Below are 26,414 nucleotides of genomic sequence, written 5' to 3'. Positions count from 1 at the left end.
TTCAAAATAAAAATTTAAAAAAATGAATGGGAATGTAGTTCAGTGGTAGAGTGCTTGCTTAGTATGTGGGAAGCCCTGGGTTCATTCCCAGTACTGAGGGGAAAAAAGTGTATACACACACACACACACACACACACACACACACACACATATATATATATATATATATATATATATATATATAATGGAAAATTATGTATTAAATTGGGAGCAAGTGAGAAACATCTGGGGGCCAACGGTACTTCTCCCAAAATCTTCCCCTATCACCCCTTCTTTGGAGAGAGGACCTCTGCTGTGTACCATCGGAGGGACACAGGCACCTCATAATGGAGATAGAGGATGCACTGTCATTTAAAAGTCTTTCCAGCAGAGGGAGCCAAGCATCTGGGAATAGTTCCTCTAGTCAACATCAAGCCAAATCCTCTTAAATTCTTTTTTTTTTTAATTTTTTTATTGATTATTTAAAGCATTACATAGCTCATGATATATCATCTTTCATACATTAGACTCAAATTGTGTTTTGAACTCCCATTTTCACCCCAAATATAGATTGCAGAATCACATCTGTTACATATTCACATTTTTACATAATGCCATATTAGTGTCTGTTGTATTCTGCTACCTTTCCCATCCCCCACTATCCCCCCTCCTCTTAAATTCTAATACCCAGAATAAGCAAAAGGTTGGAGACCTCAACTGGCTGTTGCAGCAGGGACAAGTGGGCATACAGCAGAAGTGTATTATCCAGAAATAATACAGGCTGAGATGCCATGCGTTTCTCTCATTTGGTAGAAGTACCATGTTATTTGATCACAAGGTCCTCATTTAGAGTCTACTTGATTGTCAATGAAAACTTCGTTTAAAACAATTTAAGAATTTCAGAATACATACAATAGTGTATTAGTTACGGTTTGATCAAGAGAGACACCACATAGTCATTTGGATAAGGAACTTTGGTATAAAGAATTATGGATTATGATAGGTTAGAGAGGAGCCTAAAGAACACAAGATGGCAGAAATGGGGCCCTGCCCCACCTAGCCTGGGGAGGCAGAGCTGACCCAGCACAGCTGTGTGTGGGAGAGATGACCATTCCCAAGTCCACATGGGAAAAAGAGGGCAGAGTAGGGGCTGAGGGTAACAGAGGTGACCCATCCTATGACTAAATGACCTGTGGCTAGAGGAAAAGGTCCTCCCGGTCCTCAGGGTCCCTGATGCTCTTGAGAAGCCAGGACTTTGTGGGTGCCAGTTGCTGAAATACCCCCAAGTTTATTCCTGGCTTAACCATTTGTGTGTGCTCCTGCCACACACACTCACTCCCCCTTATACACAGTCTCACATGTGCACACAAATTCACACACTGACTCAGGCTCGAAAGCTCACATGTGTCATTCCCCCCTCCCCAATCCCAGTCGCATAGCAACCTTCTTCATACCCTTTCCTGTTCCTTGGAGACTTGACTTCCCAATCTGTCTCTGCACAAACGCTCTTCCCTACCAAGTTCCCACCCAGGATTCTGTCCTCCTCTTTGCCAGGCTGCACTCCAGGTCCTCCCAAGTCTATCCACCACCCAGTCTACCCCTGGTGGTTTCCCAGTCTGACCCCACCAGCCTGTCCCCCAATTCTCCATCAGTCCACACTCCATCCTCATCCCATCTTCACCCCAACCCTTTGCCCAGGCTGTCCCCGAAGTCTGTCCCCACTTTGCAGGGCCCTCGGTCTGAATTGCAGCCTTTCTTCACCCCCTCCTTCCCTGTCCAATCCCACACCCCGTTCTCACTTTGGTTCTGACTCCAGCCCAGAATCCAGAGCACTCGCCTTCCCCCGCCCCTCAGTCGGAGGGATGGTGCTTTGCGCATTTTGGGCTGCACCTCCTACTTCAGGCGTGAGCGGGGCGTGGCCAGGGCGAAGACTGGGGGCGCGACTGTGGGAGTGGCCTGAGGGAGTGGGCTCCCGCGGCCCCGCCCCGCACCCCATTGCGCTCCACTGAGCCCAGACCCGGACAAGCCGTCCGGAGTCCCGCTGGCCATGGAGAAGCGAGCGCTGCGGCTGCATCTTTTCCCGCTGCTGCTGCTGCTCTGTGGTAAGGGGAAATTGGGCCCCGGGGCCCTCCAGCCTCTCACGGCCGCGGGGCCGCGCACACCCTTGCCTTCCCCCGCTGCGCCTAGGTTGCGCACCTCCCCTTCCTTGGAGCTCAGAAGCGACGTGCGGTGATCCCAGAGCAGCTCCCAGGTTCTGCTGGAGGGTCCTGGATCTCCCCGACATCAGAGGATCTGAGGGTTAAGGACCTGTGCAGCAGGGGAGGCGCGGGGTTTCCTGTGGGCTGCTGCGACGTCCCAGGCCTGGGGTACCATCTCCCTACCTGAGGGGGAGGTAGTGAGTTCCCCATCCTGATGAGTGGTGCACACTGTGAGAGTGTGTGGGTTGGAGGACTCCTGACCTTGGTAGCGTTGGCCTTTCTGACAGCTTCTACCCGAGTTCTTTTCCAGAGAGAAAACAGACTCAGTGAGAAACATTGCTTACAAAATGGGAATCGATTAAATGAAAAACTTGTTTTGAAAAAGCTTACTGAAGAAATTATCCAAGAATAAGAGGATGTGTTTACACGTATGCGTGTGTAATGTATATATATGTGTGTGTGTGTGTGTGTGTGTGTGTGAGAGAGAGAGAGAGAGTATGTGTGTGTGTGTGTGTGTCTGATTTAAGGGCTTTGGTGGAGCTTCTAGGCAAGCGAGAGGGAAGCTGGTGATGGGGAGGGCCCTGGCTTGGGTATCAGTGACTCAGGATCTATCCACCAGGGCTGTTGCCTCTTGGGTTCTTTCTGCTTTTCTCTTCTGGCTGCAGCCTCCTTGGCTGTAAAATGAAAAGGTGGGCCTGTTTCCTCAGCATTTAAAATCTGGGATTCAATAAGTGAGGTGGGAAAGGGTGCACCAGGCTTAGTGGTGACTTTCCTTCTTTTTTTTTTTTTATCGTCCTGCCTCAGACTCCAAGTCACTTTTATCTACATACAACATTCCATTTTTTTTCTTTGTTATCTAATTTATTTATTTCTTTTTTTTATTGGTTGTTCACAACATTACAAAGCTCTTGACATATCATATTTCATACATTAGATTGAAGTGGGTTATGAACCCCCAATTTTACCCCAAATGCAGATTGCAGAATCACATCGGTTACACATCCAGAATTTTACATAATGCCCTATTAGTAATTGAAGAGGTCTCTGTTCAGAATGGCTTTATCTCATGATCCAGAGTTGGAGCCAGGTTGGGGTGGATATTTGTGTTAAAAGGGTGAAGGCATATGACTACTTCCAGAAATCAGTATACCGATTTGGGATTTCAGCAGGCCTTCAATGCAAGGACCCTCTGATTGCAGTCTTGATCTTCATGGTGGAAAGAAAATCCCCAGTTCATTCTGAGGGAACCCGAGGTTCTCCAGGCCACCTCTAGCATGAAATTGAAAAAGAGTGCTGTAAGAAACTATGAAAATCTTCCTCTTTAATATATCTGGGTCTTTTATGGATCCAGTCTCCAAGGTCTACCTTTTTGTCCTGTTTTGGTGGTTCCCACTGTCCACCTTGCCTAAGGGCCAGGTTCCCTAGTGGGGGCCAGGTCCAGCCTCTCACAGACCTGCCTGGTATTATCCTGGCCTGAGCAAAAGTCAGAGAGAGGCAAAATGTATTCATGGTCATAAGTAATTTGCAGAGATGGGACCAGAATTCAGTCTGCCCTCTGGAAGGAAAGAGCTGAGTTTCCCAACTTCCAGGAATGGTGACCATCTGTGCTCTGGATCCTGACACATTGGTGACCTGAGCTGCCTTTAGGCTGCACAGAGTAGGAGTTTGGGGGCCTGCCCACCGCTGGGACTAGAGCCTGAAGAAATAGTTCCTATTGACCAGCCAGTCATGAAGACCAGTTCTGAACAGGGAGGGTGCTGACTTGCAGTGTTTCTTTAAGAATTATAAAGCATTATTCAGAAAACTGTTGGCACTGCACATGTCATAGGAGGTGTCTACTAAGCAGGTAGCTGCTATGGTGCCCAGCTCTTGCCCGGACTTTCTTGGTCTGGGTGAAAATCCTGCATCATAATTCCAACATCATAAGACACTTACTGGCCCTAAGCCTCAGTTTCTTGGACTACAATGTGGATGCAACTATAGCAACCTGTAGAGGGCTCTGTGATGATCAGTTTGATTTGATTGAATTCTTCCCAATCCTCTTGTGCTGGACATGGGATTATGAAGAGAAAGGATTTATGTTTAAATAAGGGGCTGTGCCTAGCACATGTCCCTCAGAGGGCTCACATTCAGCACTAGAACATAGGACACCTAGTATGTGTATATGTCCCTGTGTGTGGACATATTACCATCATTTTTTTTGGTACCATCCCTTTTGTCATTAATAAAAGTAATGGGCTGGGATTGTGGCTCAGCGGTAGAGCGCTTGCCTAGTATGGTTGGGACCTGGGTTCCATCTTCAGCACCACATAAAAATAAAGGCATTGTGTTGTGTCCATCTACACCTTAAAAAAAAAGTAATGACATCACTGTGTCATCTGTGGTCATGTTACTTCTGCTGAGTCAATCCAAGGACACTTCTGGGTAGCAAGTAGCCTTGGGGACTTAAAAGTCTTCAAGGAGGTGGTTGGCTATCGATTTTTTTTTTAGCACTGGAGGTGTCTTGGAAATCGTCTGGTCCCACTTTTCATTTTATAGATAAGGAAACTGAAGTGGAGGGGTAAGGATGGAATTACCCAGATCAAAGGTACTGGGGGCAGAATTTCCCATATATCATATATATCATAGCCTCCTAAGGCCAATGTCCAAGGCCTACCACAGACACCTTTGATGCTGTCATCTGGTTACTGCGGAGGAGGATGAGAGCGCCTGGATCTCATTTCAAAATGACTGACCACAAAAGGCTTTTCTCTTGGAAATGCATCTGTTTGGCTGTTTATCATCCTTCAGCATCTGGAAGTCCCTGAGACCAAAAGATGCACAGGTCCCTGTGTTCTTTGTTTCCCTATGAACCTAACCAAAATGGATTTTTATTTTGATTCAGTTCCTGAGAACTTCACTGGTTCCGTAAGCAGCACACAGCCAGTAGCCTGAGTGGAGTGACCCAGTTTTATGGGGTTTCAGGGTCTTGTGTCTTTACTCTGTTACTGTTATACTGGGTGGGTTGTGGGGTTGTGTAAGGACCCCCTTAAACTCTGTTAGTATCAGATATGGTATCAGAATGGGCCCCTGTGGAGAGTACTACAAGTGTCCCATGTGCCTGTCTTGTGTGGGCCTAGGGCATCTCCATAGCACTCTTGGTTAAGGAAGTTATGTCAGAACATCTGCTTGAGATACCTGCCTGCACATGGTCCTTAGTAGCACATGCACAACTGCCTGGGCCTGGCTCTTGCTGTGCCAACATGCAGGGATTCAGGAAGAGAGATTCCAGGGAATTCAAAGGCCCTGGAATACATACAGCTTCTGGGTTGTATGGTGATTCTGGGATATATAGAAGTTATAGGGCATATGGAGGTTCTGGGGCTCAGAGAGATTCTGGGGTATGAGGAAATCCTAGGGTACACAAAGATTCTGGGGCACAGGCAGATTTGGGGGTATGTGGAGGTTCTGGGGTGTGTAAGTTTTGGAACACATCAAAATTCTGGAGCACGTGAAGGGTCTGGGGCACGTGGAAAATTGGGGCACATTAAGATTTAGGGTAATAATTGAGTCAGGCATATTGTAAGAGATCCCTTATCTTCTTAGATAGCTAGACTGGCTTGATTGAGGTTTATAGGTCCATGGTGGAGGTGCTGGGCAATACCTGTTCTGACATGGGGGTGGAGGAAAATCAGTGCCGTCTTTGATCAGTCCCTTAGTGGTAGGGGGAGAACAAGAGCTCAGAGAGAGTGATGGTCACTGAAGGGTCACTGGTATTTATGGTATCTTGTCCCAGAGGTCAGTTTCAGAGCATGATGGCTCATGCAAAGATCAGATATGGCCCTATGTTGGAGAAATGGTTTGCCAGATATAGCCATGATTGGGTTGGTTGTGCAAATACCTATAAGGATTCAGATTCATTCTGACTTCCAGGATAAAGAGGAGGAAGGGGAAGGGGAGAGAGAGGAAAGGGAGATTGAGTAGGACCAGAGAGTGACAAGTGGGACTTGCCTGGCCAGTGCCCATTAGGATGGCAGGTGGAGCTCAGGAGATTGACCCAAGGGTGCTGAGAGGGATCCCAACAGGGACTGATGAAGCCAGGCCAGGAATGAGGACAAGGGCTGCTTATGGGGAATAGCCTGTGGACTGTCAAAGCCTGAGGTGGGGAGCTCATCCTTGACCTTCAGGGAAAGGAGGCTTTTGGAACAAAGAGGCTTTAGGGAGAAAGGAGCACAGGCTGCCTTCACCATTGTCTGCCTCCATGTTGCCCTTGGGAACTGCGCTTCTCAGTCACTAATGCCCCAACATGGATCAGAGCTGCCTTTCCACCACCAGGCTTGGCAGATGCAGCTGAGCAGGGGGCAGAGACTTGCTCAAGGCTTCTCTGGCTCAGAGGCTAACTCTGTATTTGGTCCTGGGAAAGTTGCTTTTCTTTTGGGTTTCGGTCTTCCCGTCTTTTAACTGGGATGGAACAGAGGCCAGATTTTTTTTCCCCAAGGTTCTTCCCAGGATAGATGCTGATCTGGATCCTGAAACTTGGTACACAGCCCAGCCTTCACAGTTACTTGAAATGTCTACTGGGAGAGAAGAAAAGGAAATGAAAATAGGGGAAGATGAGCAGGTACCATTGAGCTTGGAGCACCCAGAGCAAGGAGGCAAGCCTGGGATAGACCCTTGCTTGACAAATCAAGGATGGGAGTTGGGTGAGGGTGTCAGCCCAGACCAGGGATGACAGTCCACCTGGAGGTAACTCTGTGGGAAGTCAACGTGGCTCTGAATCTTGATCCCCACCATGTCTTACTGCGCAGGTCACTGTTCCTGTCTTAAGCACCTGTTCCTTCTGGTTGTTGCAGGTTGGTGGGTTGGAACACACTTAGAACAGGGCCCTGGGGTATACTGGTCAGTGCTGAGGGAGGTGGAGACTCAAGAGCTGAAGGGGAAAGGAAATGGGACAAGGTGCTACCAGTTGGGTGCCTCTGGTTCCAATTCCAGGTAGAGACATGGAAGCTTAGAGATGGAAGTGAGTATGTCAAGGCTGAAGGGCAGAGCCCAGGTGAACATTCAGGATGCCTGGTTCCTTCCTGCTGTTCTCCATCCTCTCTGCCCTTACTGCTCAGAATGTGGTCCTCAGACCTGCAGGCATGGCATCATCTGGAGCTTTTCTGACATTAGCACATTGGCCCTACCCCGGGCCTGCTAGAGCAGAATCTGTACAGCACGAGGTCACCAAGGAGGTGATGGGAGATGTGTTGCTTTCCATCACTCGTTATTGGTCTGGGAACATGGGAGTCAATTGGGGGGGAGCTTAACAAACGTGAGTTCTTGAGTCCTTATCTGAGGTTCTCAAACAACAGGCCTGAGTTGTGGCCTGAGTGGGTCTAGTGTGCAGCCTAGTAGGTATCTCTGTTCTATCTTGTGTGTTTGCAGAGAGATGGCAGTGCCCAGAGGAGCTGGAGTTGGGTCCCATAGCCTCAGGGCTTTCTGGGTGGGCTTGTGCATGTGGTCCCCACCTGTCTCAGGGAGGAATAGCTTTATTCTACTTTCAAAATGCAGGATAATAATTTACTTCAAAGCTTTTCAGAGTCCAAAGCTGTGTTAAAATAGAACCCGGAGTCACCAACCTGCACAGAGAGGGCAGCTGCTGGAGCCCAGGAAGGGTTTGTAATAAAGGCAGTCTGATTTATGAAGGAGGAAGGGTAGGCACCCCTGGGAGGGTGGGGGATAGCTGGAGGCTGGGGGAGCAGTGGTGGAAATAGAAAGCTGGATTCTGATGGTGTAAAGCCTTGACAGAGATTTTGTAGGTACACAATTATTAACCAGTGGAAACACCCAGAATCAGAATTACTCTTTGTTAAAAATGAGGTGATAATAGACTAGCAAGGTGAAGGGACCTGCCCAGAGTCACACAGTGAGTTGAGGACGAGTGTGGACAAGGTCTCGCCCTCTATTTTCCAGCCAGACTGGGCAGATGGTAGGTGGGATGGTCAAGCTTCAGAAGATTGTCAAACCCTCTTGCTGCAGAGATGACACAGGATTCTCTTGAAGAGATGCCAGCCCTGGACTTGGCAGTGCTTGACTGGGACTCCATGGTGTGAAGGCTCTGAAGGCCTGTTTGGGCTCAGTGGGAGATTGCTGTGGATGAAAACTCACTCTGCCTTTCTGTTAAGCTTTAAATAGACTCCAAAGACCTGTCCATTCTGCTCCTGGCCTTAGGTCCACTTTTAAAAATCATTTCTCATTCCCTTTTACCCAAACAACTGTGCACACCTTACCTCTTCTATACAGTGTGCACCCTGTTGCTGTGGGCACCTCTGCTCTGGTGCTGCTTAAGTTTTCTAAAGTCTTCCTGATTTATTTGTTGTCTATTTGTTCTGTAAATTATTGAGAGAAGAATATTGAATTCTCCAACTATAATTTTGAATTTGTATATTCTCCTTACAGTTCTGTTTTTTTTGTGTATTGCAATGCTGTTTTATTAAATACATAAATGTTTTAGATTGCTGTCTTTTTGTTGAATAAGCCCTTTTTTTGTCATGAAAAGACCCTCTTTTTTTAAAAAAATTTTTTTAGTTGTTGATGGACTTTATTGTCTTTATTTTTTTTTAAAAGAGAGAGAGAGAGAGAGAGAAAGAATTTTAATATTTATTTTTTAGTTTTCGGTAGACACAACATCTTTGTTTTTTGTATGTGGTGCTGAGGATCAAACCCAGTGCCCCACGCATGCCAGGGGAGCGTGCTACCACTCGAGCCACAACCCCAGCCCTACTGTCTTTATTTTTATGTGGTGCTGAATGAAGATTGAACCCAGTGCCGCCTACATGCTTGGCGAGCACACTACCATTGAGCCACAATCTCAGCCCCAGAAAAGACCCTCTTTATCTCTGGTAATATTGTTTGCTCCAAAGTATTCTTTGTCCACTACTGGTATGGCTGCTCCATCTTTCTTTTGATTTATGGTGGCATAGTCTATCTTTTCCTACTTTCTTCCTTTGAACCTATTTGAGTCTTTATTTCAAATAGAATTCCTGTAAGCAGCCTACAATTAAGTGTTGCTTTTTGATGTTATCTGACAATCTTTGCTTCTTAAGTGAATTATTTAGACAACTTATTTTGAAACTGATTATTAATATAGTTAAACTTACCTTTTTTTTTTGTGCTGGGAATTGAACCCAGGGCCTTATGCATGCAAGGCAAGCACTCTACCAACTGAGCTATATCCCCAGCCCAATATAGTTAAATTTAAATTTATCATTATGCTATAAGTCTTTTTCTCCTTTTCTCTTTTGAGCTTATTGTTTTTAACAATTAGGGTGTATAGTTATTTATTGCAAATTGGTTGTAACTTTTTTGTTACTTTAACGGTTACTGTATTTATTATATTTACATTTATTTATTTATTTATTTATTTGTTTGTTTGTTTGTTTGTTTGTTTTTTGTAGTTACTGGGATGGAATCCAGGGGGTGATCTACCACTGAGCTTCATTCCCAGCCCTTTCCATTTTATTTTGAGACTGAATCTCACTAAATTGCTGAGGTTGGCCTTGAACTTGAAATCATCCTTCCTTAGCTTCCCAAGTAGTTGAGATTATAGATGTGCACCACTGTGCCTGGCTAGTGGTTGCTTTAGAGTTTATGGTATGCATCTTTAACTTATCACAGTCTGTCTTTAAGTGACATATATCAATTTGTATATAACCTAAAAATCTGACATGTCTCCCTCCTGACTTGAAGCACTTGCTATCATACCTTTTACTTAAGTCATAAATCCTACAATACATTATTATTTTTGTTTTCACAGTCAGCTTTTAAATATATTTAAATATTGAGATACAAAATTTATATATTACATAGTTACAATTTCTGGTGCTCTGCTTTCCTTGGAATATATCTGTATTTGCTTCTTAAATAGTTTTTTTTTTTTCTCCTTGAAGAACACTCCAAACCTTATTTGTGGTTTAGGTGTTTTCTTTTGACTTTTTTTTTTTTTTTTTTTTACCGGGGATTGAACTCAGGGACACTCAACCACTGAGCCACATCTCCAGCCCTATTTTGTATTTTATTTAGAGACAGGGTCTTATTGAGTTTTTAGCGCCTTGCCATTGCTGAGGCTGGCTTTGAACTTGTGATCCTCTTGCCTCAGTCTCCTGAGCTGCTGAGATTACAGGTGTGGTCCACGGCACTGTTATTCTTTTAACTTTTGCATGTTTCAAAAAATTTTGTATTTCACTGTAAAAAACCCTCAACTTTATTGGGATGTAATTAATATACTATACAATTTGCCCATTTAAAGTATACAATTCAATGTCTCTTAGTTCATTCATAGAATTTTGCATTCATCACTACAATAAATTTTAGGGCATTTTCATCACCCCCTGCAAACAATTCCCACATTCATTTGCAGCCATTTATTTGAACATCCTTCTCCCTAAGCAATCACTATTTTTCTTTCTCTATATATTAACCTGTTCTCTACATTTCGTATAAATGGAATCAGTATATGGTATTTTGTGATTAACTTCTCTCACTTAATATTTTTAAGGTATTCATGTTTTAGCATCATCAGTACTTCTTTCTCTGTGGACAAAAACTTCCATTACTTCATGGACAAATAATATTATGCAGTTCTATCTATATTGTATCTATGTCCGTATACCACATTTTATTTATTTGTTAGTTGATGGACATTGGACTGTTTCCACTTTGGGCTCCTACAAACAATGCCGCTTAAACCTTTATATAAAAACTGTTGTGTGAACATGTGTGATATACATCTAGAAGTAGGTTGCAAGATCACCATAACTCTATGTTTACATTTGAGAAACTGCTAGACCCTTTTTAAATATGGCTGCATCATTTTGCTTTCTCATCAATAGTACATGAAGATTCCAATTTCTGCACATTCTCACCAACACTTGTGTTCAACTCCAGGCCTGTAAAGGATCCATGCCTATTTAGTAATCCCCAAGAGAGAACTTGGAGGACTCAGTGGAGAGGTTTTGGACATTTTATTACTTAATCACTCCTTGGCAGTGGCCAGCCAGGATACAGTGGAGGGCTACAGGGGAAAAATGTAGGCTGGGTTGCATGCCCACTGTGCAAGTGGCTTTCTTCAGATGTTTTATGAGTGCATTCTTTTACTTTACAACCAAGGTCACTCTGTTCATATTCTTTCCCAGGAAGTGCATATAAGGGAAGTGGCCAGCTCTCCCTATCCATTTCCTCATTACCATATTCTTTTTTTAAAAAATATTCTCTTTTTTATTGATTAAAAAATATGACAGCAAAATGCATTACAATTCTTATTACACATATATACCACAATTTTTCATATCTCTGTATATAAAGTATATAATTTGTGTCTTCATACATGTACTTTGGATAATGATGTCCATCACATTCCACCATCCTTGCTAATCCCCTGCCTCCTCCCATTCCCTCCCTCCTCTCTTCCTTATCTAGAATTCATCTAATCCTCCCATGCTCTCCCTCCCTACTCCACTATGAGTCAGCCTCCTTATATCAGAGAAAACATTCGGCATTTGTTTTTTGGGATTCGATAACTTCACTTAGCATTATCTCCTCCATTGCCATCCATTTACCTGCAAATGCCAAGATTTTATTCTCTTTTATTGCTGAGTAAAATTCTATTTTGTATATATGCCACATTTTTTCTTATCCATTCATCCAGTGAAGGCATCTAGGTTGGCTCCACAGTTAGCTATTGTGAATCTTGCTGCTATGAACATTGATGTGGCTGTGTCCCTGTAGTATGCTGTTTTTAACTCCTTTGGGTACAGTCCGAGGAGAGGGGGATAGCTAGGTCAAATGGTGGTTCCATTCTCAGATTTCCAAGAAATCTCCATACTGCTTTCCATATTGGCTACACCAATTTGCAGTCCCACCAGCAATATATGAGTATACCTTTTTCTCCACATCCTCACCAACACTTATTGTTGTTTGTCTTCATAATAGCTGCCATTCTGACTGGAGTGAGATGATATCTTAGAGTAGTTTTGATTTGCATTTCTCTAATTGCTAGAGATGATGAACATTTTTTTCATATATTTGTTGATTGATTGTATCTCCTCTTCTGAGAAGTGTTGGTTCAGGTCCTTGGCCCATTTGTTGATTGGGTTAATTGTTTTTTTGGTGCTTAGCTTTTTGAGTTCTTTATATACCCTAGAGGAGTAAAAATTTGCTCCCAAGATGTAGGCTCTCTGTTCACCTCACAGATTGTTTCTTTTGCTGAGAAGAAATTTTTTAGTTTGATTCCATCCCATTTATTAATTCTTGGTTTTAATTCTTGCACTATAGGAGTCTTATTAAGGAAGTTGGGGCTGTATTCTTTTTAGAGGCCTTTTATCTCATGGCAGGATTTCTCAGGTACTCATTACTGATTAACCCAACAACTTGTTATTGTCTTTTAAATTATATTCATTTTTGTATATCTAAAGTGATATTTCATTGTAGTTTTGATTTCTATTTCCTTGGTGATAATGATATAGATCATCTTTTCATGTGCTTTTTGGCCATTTGTATATCATGGAGTAGTAAAAGTTCTTTAAATATTATTATATATACAAGTCTCCTATCAGACTTGATTTTAATGCATTTTTCTCTATTTTGTGGGTTGTTTTTCACTGTTTTTATGGCTTCCTTTGAGGCAAAACATTTTCAAACTTTGATGCAGCCCCTTTATTTTTTTTCTTTTGTTGCTTGTTCTTTTGATGTCATACACGAAAACAGCTCAGTGTTGTACAAGAACACAGAGACTGACTCCTGTATTTTCTTCTAAAAATTTTCATAGTTTAGCTCTACATATAGGTCTGTTGTCCATTTGAGTTAATTTTTGCATATGATGTGAAGAAGGTGTCCAACTTTTTATTCCTTTGTATGTATATATCCAGTTGTTTCAGGACCATTGTTGAAAAGATTGTTCTTTCCATAATGAATTGTCTTGGTGACCTTGTAGAAAATTGATTTGTCATAATGTATGGGATTATTACTGGACTCTCAATTCTATTTCATTGATCTATAGGTGTAGCCTTATGCCAGTACCACACTGTGTTGATTACTATAGCTTTGTTGTAATTTGGGAAATTGGTACCTGTAAATTCTACAACTTTATTCCTCTTTTTCAAGGTTGTTTTGGGGTATTTTGGGTCCCTGGTATTTCCATATTAATTTTAGCATGAGTTTATCAATTTACTGCAGAGGGCTAGCTGTGATTTTAAATTTGTGGGTTATTTTAGGTAATGTTGACATCTTAATAACACTAAGTGTTCTAATTCATGAACATAAGCTATTTTTCCATTTATTTAGGTCTTATTTAAAATTTTTTAACATTTTTTATTTTTTGGAAGTGGTTGGAAACAATACCTTTATTTTATTTATTTATTTTTATGTGATGCTGAGGATTGAACCCAGGGCCTTGCATGTGCTAGACTAGTGCTCTACTGCTGAGCCACAATCCCATTCCTTTATTTAATTTCTCTTTACAATGTTTTACAGTTTACAAAGTATAGATTTTGCCATTTTTAATTAAATTTATAACCAATAATTTAATTTTTAATTGTATTATAATAAAGTTATTTTTAAATTTACTTTTTGGATTGTTAATGTATATAAATACAATTTATTTTGTGTATTGATTTTGTATTCTGCAACTTTGATGAATTAGTTTATTATTTCTAACAGTTTTATTTGGTGTGGATCCTTTAGCATTTTCTACAAATAAAATCATGATATTTGTGAATGGAGATAGTTTTACACTTCCCTTTCCAATTTGGATGACTTTTATTTCTTTTCTTGCCTAATTGCTCTGGATAGAACTTCCAGTACTATGTTTAATAGAAGTGGTGAAAACAGACATCCTTGTCTTTTCTTGATTTTAGGGGAAAATTCACCACTGAGTATGATGTTAACTCTGGGGTTTTCATATGGTCTTTATCATGTTGAGGACATTCTATTCTTTCCTTAATTTGTTGTGTATTTTATTTTTAAAAGGAAAAATCATTTGATTTTTATCAGATGCTTTTTATGCATCAATTGAGATGATCATGTGTTTTTTCCCCCTTCATTCTATTAATATGCTGCATTATGTTGAATTACCTTCTTATTTGCTTTTTTTTTTTTTTTTTTTTTTTGGTGCTGGGGATTGAACTCAGGGGCACTCAACCATTAAGCCACATCCCCAGCCCTATTTTGTGTTTTCATTTAGAGACAGGATCTCATTGAGTTGCTTAGCACCTGATGAGCTGAGGCTGGCTTAGAACTCGTGATCCTCCTGCCTCAGCCTCCCAAGCTACTGGAATTACAGGCATGTGCCATTGTGTCCAGCTACCTTCTTATTCTTTTTTTTTTTTCAGAATGGCAGCTATTATGAATACAAACAACAATAAGTATTGGTAAGGATGTGGGGAAAAAGGTTCATTTATACATTGCTGGTGAGGCTGCAAATCAGTGCAGCCAATATGGAAAACAGGACTGAGATTTCTTGGAAAATTGGGATTGAAACCACCATTTGACCCAGGTATCCCTCTCCTCAGTCTACACTTGGACTTAAAAGCAGCATATTACAGGGACTGTGCTTTTTATCTGTTGCAGAATTCACTCTGTTAGTGTTTGTTGAAAATTTTTACATCTGTGTCCCTAAGAGATATTGGCCTGTGCTTTACTTTTTTTGTGATATCTTTGGCTTTGACATCAGGATAAAACTGGCAGTGTAGAATGAGTTGGAATGTGGAAAAGTAAGGTTGCCTATTCTATTTTCTGAAGAGTTTGTGAATGATTTATACTAATTCTTCCTTAAATATTTGGTAGAATTCACTAGTGAAGTGATCTGAGCCTGGGATTATCTTTGTGGAAAGTTTTAAAATTAATTGAACAACAGCAGGGGAGGTAGAGAGGGAAGATGGGAGGGGAGGGGAGGGGAGGGGGGATAGTAGGGGATAGGAAAGGTAGCAGAATACAACAGTCACTAATATGGCATTATGTAAAAATGTGAATATGTAACAGATGTGATTCTGCAATCTGTATTTGGGGTGAAAATGGGAGTTCAAAACACAATTTGAGTCAAATGTATGAAAGATGATATATCATGAACTATGTAATACTTTAAATAATCAATAAAAAAATTACTGATTTAGCCTCTTTATTTGCTATAGATCTATTCAGACTTTATTTATTCTTGAGTTAATTTCAGTAATTTATGTCTTTAATAATTTCCTAGGGCTGTCATTAAGCATTATAAACTGGGTGATTAAAATAACATAATTTCTTTTCTTAGAGTTCTGGCAGCTAGGAGTCTAAACTCAAGGGACTTGCAATGCTGTGCTCCTTCCTTGTCTATTCCTAGCTTCTGGTGGCCCCAGGCACTCCTTGATTTGTTGCATTACTCTGATCTCTGACTCCATCTTCCCATCACCATCTTCTTCCTGAGTGTCTTCACATCACCTTCCCCTGGTGCATGTTTGTCTCTGTGTTCATATTTCTCCTTTTCATAGATATGAGTTGTATGGATTAGGGCCTACTTAAATGGCCTCATTTCAATTGTATTATTTCTGCAAAGAACTTATTTCCAAATAAGGTCACATTCTAAGGTGCTGGAGGTTAGGACTTCAACATTTTTTTCCCCCAGGGGACACAGTTTGATCCAGTACAATGTCTTACTAGGACATTTTCCACTTCATGTATGCCAGTTTGTTGACATATAGTTTTCATTAATATTTGCCTATAATTCTTTATTTTTGTTGTTGTTGTTTCTGGAACGTAGCTAATATGGTGTTATCTGACTTTCATTCCTGATTTAGTAATTTGTTGTTTCTTTTTTTTCTAGCTGAAGTTTTTGTCAATTTGCTGATCTTTCTTATTTATTTATTTATTTATTGGTACCAGGGGTTGAACTCAGAGGCACTTGTCTGCTGAGCCACATATCTAGCCCTATTTTGTATTTTATTTAGAGACAGGGTCTCACTGATTTGCTTAGTGCATCACTTTTGTTGAGGCTGGCTTTGAACTCATCATCCTCCTGTCTTAGCCTCCCAAGCCACTGGGATTACAGGCGTGCGCCACTGCGCCTGGCAATTTGCAGATCTTTTAAAAGAACCAGTCTTTCCTTTTGTTGATTTCATTTATTATTTTTCTGTTTTCTACTTCATTAATTTCTCCTCTGATCTTATTTTTTTTTTTAAAGAGAGAGGGAGAAGGAGAGAGAGAGAGAGAGGAGAGAGAATTTTTTTAATATTTTATTTTTTAGTTATCGGCGGACACAACATCTTTGTATGTGGTGCTGAGGATCGAACCCGGGCCGCACGCATGCCAGGCGAGCGCGCTACCGCTGAGCCACATCTCCAGCCCCTCCTCTGATCTTATTTTCCCCCCTTTGTTCTGTTCTCTTTAGACTTAGTTTGTTCTTTCTCCTGTGTGGTAAGGTAAAAGGTCAGATAATTGATTTGAGGTCTTTTTTTTAAAAAAAATGTAGATGTTTGCTGCTGCATTTTCTCCTCTAAATATTTCTTTAGCTGAATCCTTCTAAGTTTTTGTATATTGTGTCTTAATTTTTATTCATATCAAAGTATTACCTAGTTCCTGTTATGAAATCTTCTTTGATCTATTGGTTATTTAGGAATGTGTTATTTATTTTCTACATTTTTGCGAATTTCCCCGACTTCTTTCTGTTTGTGATTTCTGATTTTAATTCTATTGTGGTCAGAGGCATTGTATGATTTCAATATTTTAAAATTTATTAGATATTTTTAAAAGAAGTTTCACATCATTTTTTGTTTTTCTGTTCTACTTTTACTGCAGAGAGATTAATTAGGTCTTTAACCTGTGTTTCATAAGGGCCCAGTCTTTATCAGTGCTGTTTTTCTGCCTCATTTGCATTCAGATTTCTATCAGTTGCCACTCTCTTTCAGTCTGAAGAAATTCCTTTGGTATTTTTTTTAATTGGGTGCTGGGGATTGAACCCAGGACTTCATGCATATTAGGCAAGCAGTCTATATTGGACTATAACTTCCTTTAGCATTTCTTGTAACATTAGGCTGTTATTGATGCTATTGCTTTGTTTTTCTGAGAATATATTTATTTCATTTTAATTTTTGGAAAGATACTTAGCTGAATATAATTTTTTTGAAAATTTTTATTGGTTCTTTTTAGTTGTACACAATAATAGAATCCATTTTGACACAATTATACACACATGGAACTTATCTTATTCTAATTCAGATCTGATTACCTCTCCTTCCTATCTCTTTACCTTCCCCCTGCTCCCTTCTCTTTATTGATTTTTCTTCCATTTACCCATATTTATTATTGTTATTTCTTTAAAAAGATTTGTTCTTTTTAGATATACATGACAATAGAGTGTATTTTAACATTATACATACATGGAGTATAACTTATTCTAATTAGGATCCCTGAATATAAAATTCTTGATTGACAGTTTTTTTAAAGCACAATATGTCACCCCACTGCTTCTGGTCTCCATGGTTTCTTCTAAGAAACTAGCTGTCAATCATGTTGGGGTTCCCTTGAATGAATCTTTTTTCCTGTTCTCAAGATATTTTTATGTCTTTCAAAATTTTTACTATTTATGCTTTTTACTTTGCTATTTATACTTCACTATTCTTACTTTGCTATTTATACTTCTTGGGCTTTGCAGAGAGTTAGTTGACAGTCTAATGAATTTACAATTTTGCTCCAAGTTTTGCCAAAGACTAGAACCTTGGAAAGTTCCCTCTTCAGTCTCTCTGGAGGGGTGCAGCCTTGGGCATATGAACAGTCTGACAGATTATCTGGAATGAATGGCAGTTTAAAAAACTGCCAGGCTTCCTTGGATTCTGCCTTGGAGCAGTGTGGCTTATAGGTCAGCTAGTGCTTAGTTAGAAGTTGTGCTTATACCCCATGAGTTAGTAAGGCCCTACCTTCAGCCAGTGGATCTGAGTATAACTTGGGGAGTGCTTTCCTGTCTTCCTCACATCTTGCCTTGCTGGGTCCTGCACGGTGCAGCTCATGCAGTGCACACCTCTTAGGACCTGTGAGGATGAGTGGTGTTCCAGGAGGGTTCTTTCCTGGTTCTTTCTGTTAAACTTCCACTTGGTCTACCATTTCATTCAGCCTCTCTTAATGCCTTATTACTAAAACTCCCTTGTTTTTTGACAATGACCTTAGGCATATGCTGGTGCTCTGTTCCAAATATAGTTAGTCCTCTTTGCCAGAGATGTGGAGATAATCTGTCCTTAACCTCTGGGCAAGACCTTGGTGCCACCATACTGAACTTGTGGTTGAGACAGTAACCTGTTTCTATCAGAGTGACATCTCTGTTCTATGAGAAGGCACTGGATTGTAGTTCCTGGTCTCCTTGGCTTGCTTTCCCATTGCGAACTCTGTGCCCTACCTGTGAGCTGGTAGTATCATTGGCTTGCCATGCCTGGGGCAGAGCCTCCACTGGATAGGAAGGGAGTACCTGTCATCCTGGCCTCATCTGCCATAATAAAGAGACCTCCTATGACATGGAGCTCAGGGGAATATGTATTTGCCCCTTTTAGGGTGAAACTGTAGCCCTAGACTTGGAGCTAGAATAGAGAGGATCCTCTTCCACCATATTTGTACCCACTTGGAGTAGAGCCTTTATAACTGGAACTGAGAATCGGTGGGAGCAGGTTGTGGCTTAAATCACAGGCTCACTGTTCTGAAATGTAAAGGTTTTCCTAAATAATGTTCTCCATTTGATATATGCCACATATGGGAAGGCTGCACCTGCTGGTGACACTTTTTATTGAGGCAATACTTAGTTGTGAGCTACCTATCTTTCTTGGAAGGTGGGTTGTGATTTTTTTTTTTTTGAGAGAGAGAGAGAGAGAGAGAGAGAGAATTTTTTAATATTTATTTTTTATTTTTTCGGTGGACACAACATCTTTATTTTATTTTTATGTGGTGCTGAGGATTGAACCCAGCGCCCCCCGCATGCCAAGCGCGCTACTGCTTGAGCCACATCCCCAGCCCTGGGTTGTGATTTTATGAGGACTTCAGTCATGGTTCCTCCCTCTAGAAAGGGCCTGAATTTGCTTCTGCTGGATCCTGTCCATGATTAATTTAAGCCGACGTGTAAGTTGGGTTTTCCCTGGGTAGATCCAGGTCATGTGAATGTGGGCTGTGAATCCACAAGAAGGTTGGTCTGCGCTGTATCTTCTCAGAGGGGGTTCCTCCTTTTCTGCCCATGCCCAGGTACTACTCCTCCAAGTTGGCTGAAGGTGAAGTTATTTCTAGCTCATTTCCTGCTAGATGTCAGTTACTGGGGGCCTTCCATTACACCTCCATCTCGGGCTTCATCTGTCCCATTTTCTAGATTGGGCAGACATATTCAGGGCAAAAACAATCCCATGGTTCTGGGTTCCACTCCATCTAGTCTTTGGCTTGACAATTCTTCCCATCTCGTCATTTTGATGATTTTATGAGTATACTATTTATATTTTATCCAGGGCTTTTGGTTGTTGTCAGCAGGAAGTGGGTCTACAGAGCTGCCATCTACCTGGACATAAGGATACGTTGAGGCTTGGATAGGCTTTAAACAATTCCATATTGCTGCTGTAGATGGCATCCAGCAGAAGCTGTGGGTCATGGCCAGGTCTCAGGGTCATCCAGGATGCCTGTAACAAGTGTAGGATTTTGGTTGGATGATGTGGCCTCTTTGATCTTGTTTTTATGGAAAAAAAGACACACACTTTGAGGTGACTGTGTGACACCAGCTGGGTCATACTCCTGTGACTTCAGTGTGGACCTCACTGACCACTGGTGGGTGGGGGAAAGCCATTCTCTATCGGCTCCTGCCAGTGAAATGTGGGGAGGAAAAAAGGGGCAGGACTGACTGTCCAGGGCACTGATTTCTCTGCTGGGCATCAGTTACTTTGTCCACAGTTCACTTTGCTTTAACCACTAGGATCCTGGGCTCCTTTTTTAAAAATATATTTTTAATTTTTTAGTTATAGATGGACACAGTATCTTTATTTTGTTTATTTATTTTTATGTAGTGCTGAGGATTGAACCCAGTGCCTCACATGTGCAAGGCAAGTGCTCTGCCACTGAGCCACACCCCAGCCCTGGGCTCCTTTTATTTACTGAGTAAAGACTGCCAGGAATCTCCCAGGGCCACACTTGAGCTGAGGATAGAGGAGAAACACCATGTGCACGTGCACACACACACACACAGACACAACAGACATGCACACAGATACACACTCAGGAACATACACACACAGAAATGTAGTCACAGATACACATATAGACATGCACACAAAGACACACAGACATACACATAGATACACACAGAGACACATGGACACATAGAGACACATATACAAATGCACATGGGCTCAGACACACAGACACATAGACACAAACACATGGACACACAGATACACACAGACCTATGCAGACACACACATACACAGACACACAAACACAGATACATAGACACACATAGACACACAGTCACAAACACACAGATACGTAGACATGGACATACAAACATTCAGACACATAGATACACACAGACTCACAAACCAGGCACACAGACATACACAAATACACAAACACACAGATATGTAGACACGGACATACAAACATACAGACACATAGATACAGACTCACAAATCAGACATACAGTCACACACACAGACACATAGACAAACAGACACACAAACACATAAACACATAGATACAGGCACACAAACACACAAACACAAAGACACACAGACACACCAACACAGATGATAGACATGCATACAAACACATGGACACATACATACACAAAAATACACAGACTTAGATACATATAGACACACAGATATGCAGTACACATGGAACACACATGCACACACAGACACACAGTGATACAGACATATAGACATAGACATACTCACACACTCAAACACATAGACACACAGACACACAGAGATACATCCAGACACATAGGCACAGACACATGAGGCAGAGCCATGACAACAGGGGTAGTAAAATCCAGCTCCTGGAGGAGTGTGAGGTCAGGGTGAGGTGAGGGGTTGCAGGATGGCCTTCCTTCTGGAGAGAAGGGGTATAGGGATGTCGTGGGCTATTACATGAGCTGAGCCTGCAGATGTGCTGGTGGGACAGGTGAACATGGGGATGATGGGCATCTAGATGCAAGAAAACACAGAGGGCCAAGATGCTGTGTGTTCTGGAAGAGAGAGGATGCTGAGCCCTAAGCCAATAGGCTGTGCTGGGGAAATGCAGCCAGTCTCTGTCCCACTGTCTGCCTGCAGGTGGCAGGGGCCCACAGCTGAGCCAGGCCTGTGTGCATACCCTCCTGCCCCACCTTGTGGTTCCCTGGGGTCTTGGGATGTGGTGGGTGTTAGGGAAGCTCCCATGGACAGAAAGGGCATTCCCACACAGGCCCTCTGGTGTATCCACTGGTACCTGTCTGCCTGTTCTTTTTCACTCACGATGACCCCTGTGCAATCTTCCTCTTGTGGGTGGAGGTGAGGTGAGCACTCCAGTTCCCTCAAGTCTGTGAGCCCAACACCTCAACCCTACCTGTGGTCCCAAGCCTTTGTACTAGAACTTAGGGGGTCCCAGAACTTTCCCTGGCATGAAATTGGGGAGGGCTGTGGCCTCCTTTGTGGTGGCTGGGGTACTGTGGTCTGATGGAGTAGGTTGCTGTACAGAATATGATTTGGTCTGTATCCCCCATTTTCATATAGAGGTGATTTATCAAACACCCTTTTGGTGCCCAGTTGAGCTACAAAACAGAGGATACAGGATCTTGACATACTTGCCTTCTGGGAAAGTAACATTCATTCATTCCCCTGACAGGTTTTTGCTAAAGGAGGGGAAAGCAGTGAGAAATTTACAGAACCACCAGTAACAAAGGCTTCAAAAAGATGGGTCTTCTGTGGGCACAGGACTTAATTTAGCAAACTCAACAGCCTCATGGGCCTGTTTCCCTCTTTAGAGATGGGGAAACTGAGGTAGAGCTCCTAACCAGTGAGGCTGTGTGAGGTAGATCTATCCCATTCCAGTCTGGAGTCTCTTTCCTGCTCCCTTCCACGGTCTCTCCTATAACCCAACACTGGTTGCCAGGACACAGACAGCAGGGCCACACACACACACACACACACACACACACACACACACACTCCAGGGCACATAAACATGGACTCTCCTTTGATTATATGATAACGTGCAAAGAAAGGGTTGGGTGAAGGTGAAGGAAGTTTAGGAGCTGGTAGGTCCTTCACCAGGAAGTGGGATGGCCATGATGTGGGATGGGTCCTGGGGGATAGGAGGTCCCTGCGTAGTGGAAGAGAGGATGTTCCTGATGGGAAAGTGTGGGTTGAATTTGCAAAGTTGGAGGGGATGAGATATTTTGTGGGAAGATGCTGGGAAGGCCAACTGGAAAATCCTGGGGTAAGGAGCTGCCTCAGACTCAGGTCTCCTTAAATCAGAGTGGGGCTTGTACAGGGTTGGGTGGTCCTTATCAGCTCAGAACTCTGTTGCTTCTACAGGCCATGGGGTGGTCCCCATATCTCAGATCCCTTCTCAGAACTGTCACAGGTATCCACCATCCCTAGGTTGGAGCTGGAGCCTCCTGGCCATTACTGATGTGCCTAGGACCCCTCCTCACCTCGGGAGGACTCTCACTGCTGCTTGCTCCTTGCATCATTGCAGTGATGAAGAGGCAGACTTGCCTCCTGGGTGGGTCTCCTTTTTGGGAGAGGGGAGGTCAGGGCAGAGAGAAGAGTTGCTCGCCTATGAGGGGACATCAGGAGGTGCTGCGAGAGGTTGTGCTTGCCAGAGTCCCTGGGGCACCCCCCATGTTAGCCAGTAGAATTCCTCATGCTGTCCTCTTCCCAGGTGGGTGTGCCCGAGTGTGCGGCTGCAATGAGACCCGGATGCTGGAACGGCTGCCTCTGTGTGGGAAGGCCTTCGCAGACATGATGCAAAAGGTGGACGTCTGGAAGTGGTGCAACCTGTCTGAGTTCATAGTGTGAGTGCCCTGAGAGGTCTGGTACCCTGAGCCACACTGCTCATGGCCCCACCTACACCCTGCCCTGGCCCTCAGTCCCTCCCATGGCTCTGTCCTTTGCCCCACCCACAGCTCACCACAAACCCACCTACACACTCTGTCCACTAGCTGCCCAGGGCCCTGCCCACCCACAGGCCTGGTTCGCAGATGCTCCCAGGGTCTGTCTGTCTGGCTTAGCCGCATAGGTTTTGCGGGCAGTTGTCGTTGGCAATATTTCTGGGCAGCAGTTCCATGGACAGATCTGGAGTCCTGAGAGTTACAGAATGTTGTTCTCATCACATCAAGATGCCAGGCACTTTCGAGAGAAAGGATTTTTCAGAGTAGTGTTAGATGATTTTCCTGTCCCAAATCACATGGTGGAGCAGAGTGGGTGGGCAGTGGAAATTGGGACTTCTGGGGGTCAAAGGATTTGCCCATGGACCTGGCTGTTGAGGTGCTCCTAGAGCCTGGGCACATCCAGGGGCTGCATTATGTCTGAGGCTCCAGAGGGTTACCTAGGAAGGCACAAGTATATGGCTTGTGTTTCAGCCTTGGTGCTGTAACTCAGCCTGGGATGAGTCAGGAGCCTGGTGGAATCAATCAGGAGTCTGGTTGGGTGACTCAACCCAGGTTTCTCCACACTGCCTAAGAAAGAGTAGCTCAGGAGGGACCTTTGTGAGATGCAGACTCGGATGTTGTTCTGTGCAGGAAGCTCCTTGCAGGAAGAGGCCCCTTCCTGTTGATGGGACAGGTCAGCCACTCCCTCTTGGAACAGTACAGAAAGGAGGAGGTGGGCCTCCTGTTGCCTGACCCCCTGGGAAAGTTGATCCAGGACCCTCCTTCTCCTGTGTCTGTCGTGCATCTGCAGCACAGGCGTGGGAAAGTGCTGCTCTGTGTGGGAGCTGCCGGCTCTTGGCAGGTGTCCACCCAGCTTCCTCCAGAGCATCTTGAATGGATGGCTGCCATTGTCAGCCCTGAAGATCCTAACAGCAGGATGGTCACCACCTTCAGAGGCTGCTTACCAAATTCCAAGTCAGGTGGCTATTGGAAAATCCTTATATACACCAGGCTGAACTCTAGGTCCAGTTAGCCATGGTTCTTAGTCACCCTCAAGAACTGACTGGAACCTGCCTACTGGATAGGCAAGGTTCATCATGGGTGGTTTGCTGAGAGCCATTCCCATGTATTTTAGTCAGCTTTTTCGTTGCTGTGACTAAAAGACCTGGTCAGAACAATTTTAGAGGAAGAAAAGTTTATTTGAGGTCTCAGTCCATAGAAGTCCGGCTCCATTCCTTGGGGCTCCAGGTGAGGCTGAACATCACAGTAGAAGAGTGTGGCAGAGGGAAGCAGCTCACATGTTAATCAGAAAGCAGAGAGACTCCCCTCAGCAGATACAAATACATACCCCAAAGGCATATCCCTCTAGTGCCCCACTTCCTCCAGCCATACCCTACCTGCCTTCAGTTCTCACTCAAGTAATCCCATCAAGTGATTAATTCCCTGATTGGGTTAAGGCTCTCACAACCCAATTATTTCCCCTCTGAACCCTCTTGAATTGTCTCACATGTGAGTTTTTTGGGGAAATCCTCACATTTAAAGCATAATACCATGTTTGATCACATGAACAGGGACCCCCCTTGAGATGCATGTTTCCTGCCAGGTGGGGCAGAGAGAGGCAGCTTCCCAGCAGGAGACCCAGGTGGCTGGGTCTCACAGGTCTGATACTCCCAGTTGCCACTTGGTATATGAGAGTAGGTTGAACTTGATTAGAAGGCTACTGGCCCTGGCCTCAGACAGACCCTACTTTTGGATCCCAGGGTGTCCCTGGATGATGAGGGCCTTGCAGGTCCGTGTGGCTGTGGCCCAGGTACCTTTTGGCCATGGAAAAGCAGCACTCGGCATGTCCTCTGGGCAGACTAGGGTGGTGCTGGGTGTTGGGGGCTGGGCCCAAACCTTGGGTTCTAGGAGCTCAAGTCGTCAAGGGGGCAGGAGACATAGACAGAAGGGCATAGATATAGATGACCCATGTAGCTGGGAGTATGGAAGTGGCTTCCAAGGCCACACTTTGAGTTGGTGTCCAAGTAGGACAGGGCCTGGAACATTTCCCACCTGTCCTGTTGGCCTGGGGTCAGGGCAGGCATGAGGGGGCCTGGGGAGCATTGTGATCTCACTTTCTGCCTTTGCAGGTACTACGAGAGTTTCACCAACTGCACTGAGGTGGAGACTAATGTTGTGGGCTGTTACTGGCCCAATCCACTGGCCCAGGGCTTCATCACTGGCATCCACAGGCAGTTCTTTTCCAACTGCACAGTGGACAGGACCCACTGGGAAGACCCCCCAGATGAGGTGCTCATCCCACTGATCGTGGTGCCTGTCCTGTTGACTGTGGCCATGGCTGGCCTGGTGGTGTGGCGCAGCAAACGCACTGACCAGCTCCTGTGAGAGCCCATTAGTCAGAAGACCATGTCAGACAAGCTGGAAGAATGTTCCTGGGGCTGCGAGAGCTGGTGGATGGATGCCATTACTGTCTGGTCTGCTATGGCTGCATCCCACTCCATTCTGACTGATAATTCCTGGTGACTGGCCTGTTGCCTGACTGGGACTCAGGCTGCCCTCTCAAGCTCTTCACTCTTCCTTGGGCCAGTGAAAGAAAGTGACAAACCCAGGACTTGTGTGCTGGGCATGGAAATCATCCTCTGCTGAATCCTTCACTCCCCTGTGCTAGGCCGCCTTGTCTCTAGCCATTTCCTCTCAGACTCCCTATGTCAGCCTCAGCCCTGGACCTAACTCCTCTTCAGCTGTGACCCTGACCCCATCTCCTGCCCAACCCTGGCCCCCGACCATACCCATATAGAAAGGGTAGGTGAGAGCATTTGGCAGATGTTATGTGCTGTGGAACCCTGAGTCCCTCCTGGTGGGGAGCCCAGACAGATCCACTGCTAGAAAGACTGAGGAGTGAGAGAGACTGGGGATCCCCAGGAGCCACGCGCAACCTGCAGATCTGCCTGTTTCTCTGTTTTGGTTCTGAAGCTGGTGTGGGTAGAGTGGGGTTGTGGGGACAGGGCCTTCCTTCTATGCTGGGGCTGGCGGGGGGCTTTCTTCCCATGGGGCTCCCTGAAGAGTAAGGAACCCTGAAAGGGAAGTCTACATGCTAATGTTCTCTGTCTGCTGCTGTCTGCTATTTTTGAGTAAAGAGTCTCCCTAAGTCTGGCATT

The 26,414-nt window shown here is 43.9% G+C and overlaps 1 protein-coding gene across 1 annotated transcript; it reads left to right on the top strand.

The window, feature by feature from the left end:
* The first annotated feature begins 1,924 nt into the window (after nt 1-1,924).
* Nucleotides 1,925-26,405, top strand: RAMP3 (receptor activity modifying protein 3). The gene is made up of 3 exons (XM_081286348.1): nt 1,925-2,081; nt 23,049-23,181; nt 25,386-26,405. The coding sequence occupies exons 1-3, from the start codon at nt 2,027-2,029 to the stop codon at nt 25,639-25,641; spliced, it is 444 nt and encodes a 147-aa protein (XP_081142474.1). The 5' UTR covers nt 1,925-2,026; the 3' UTR covers nt 25,642-26,405.
* Nucleotides 26,406-26,414: the final 9 nt, after the last annotated feature.

The sequence above is a fragment of the Spermophilus citellus genome (assembly GCF_964194105.1).
Source record: "Spermophilus citellus genome assembly, chromosome: 3".
Taxonomy (NCBI): domain Eukaryota; kingdom Metazoa; phylum Chordata; class Mammalia; order Rodentia; family Sciuridae; genus Spermophilus; species Spermophilus citellus.
The sequence above is the reverse complement of the archived record's forward strand: the minus strand, read 5'-3'. Positions and strand labels throughout refer to the sequence as shown.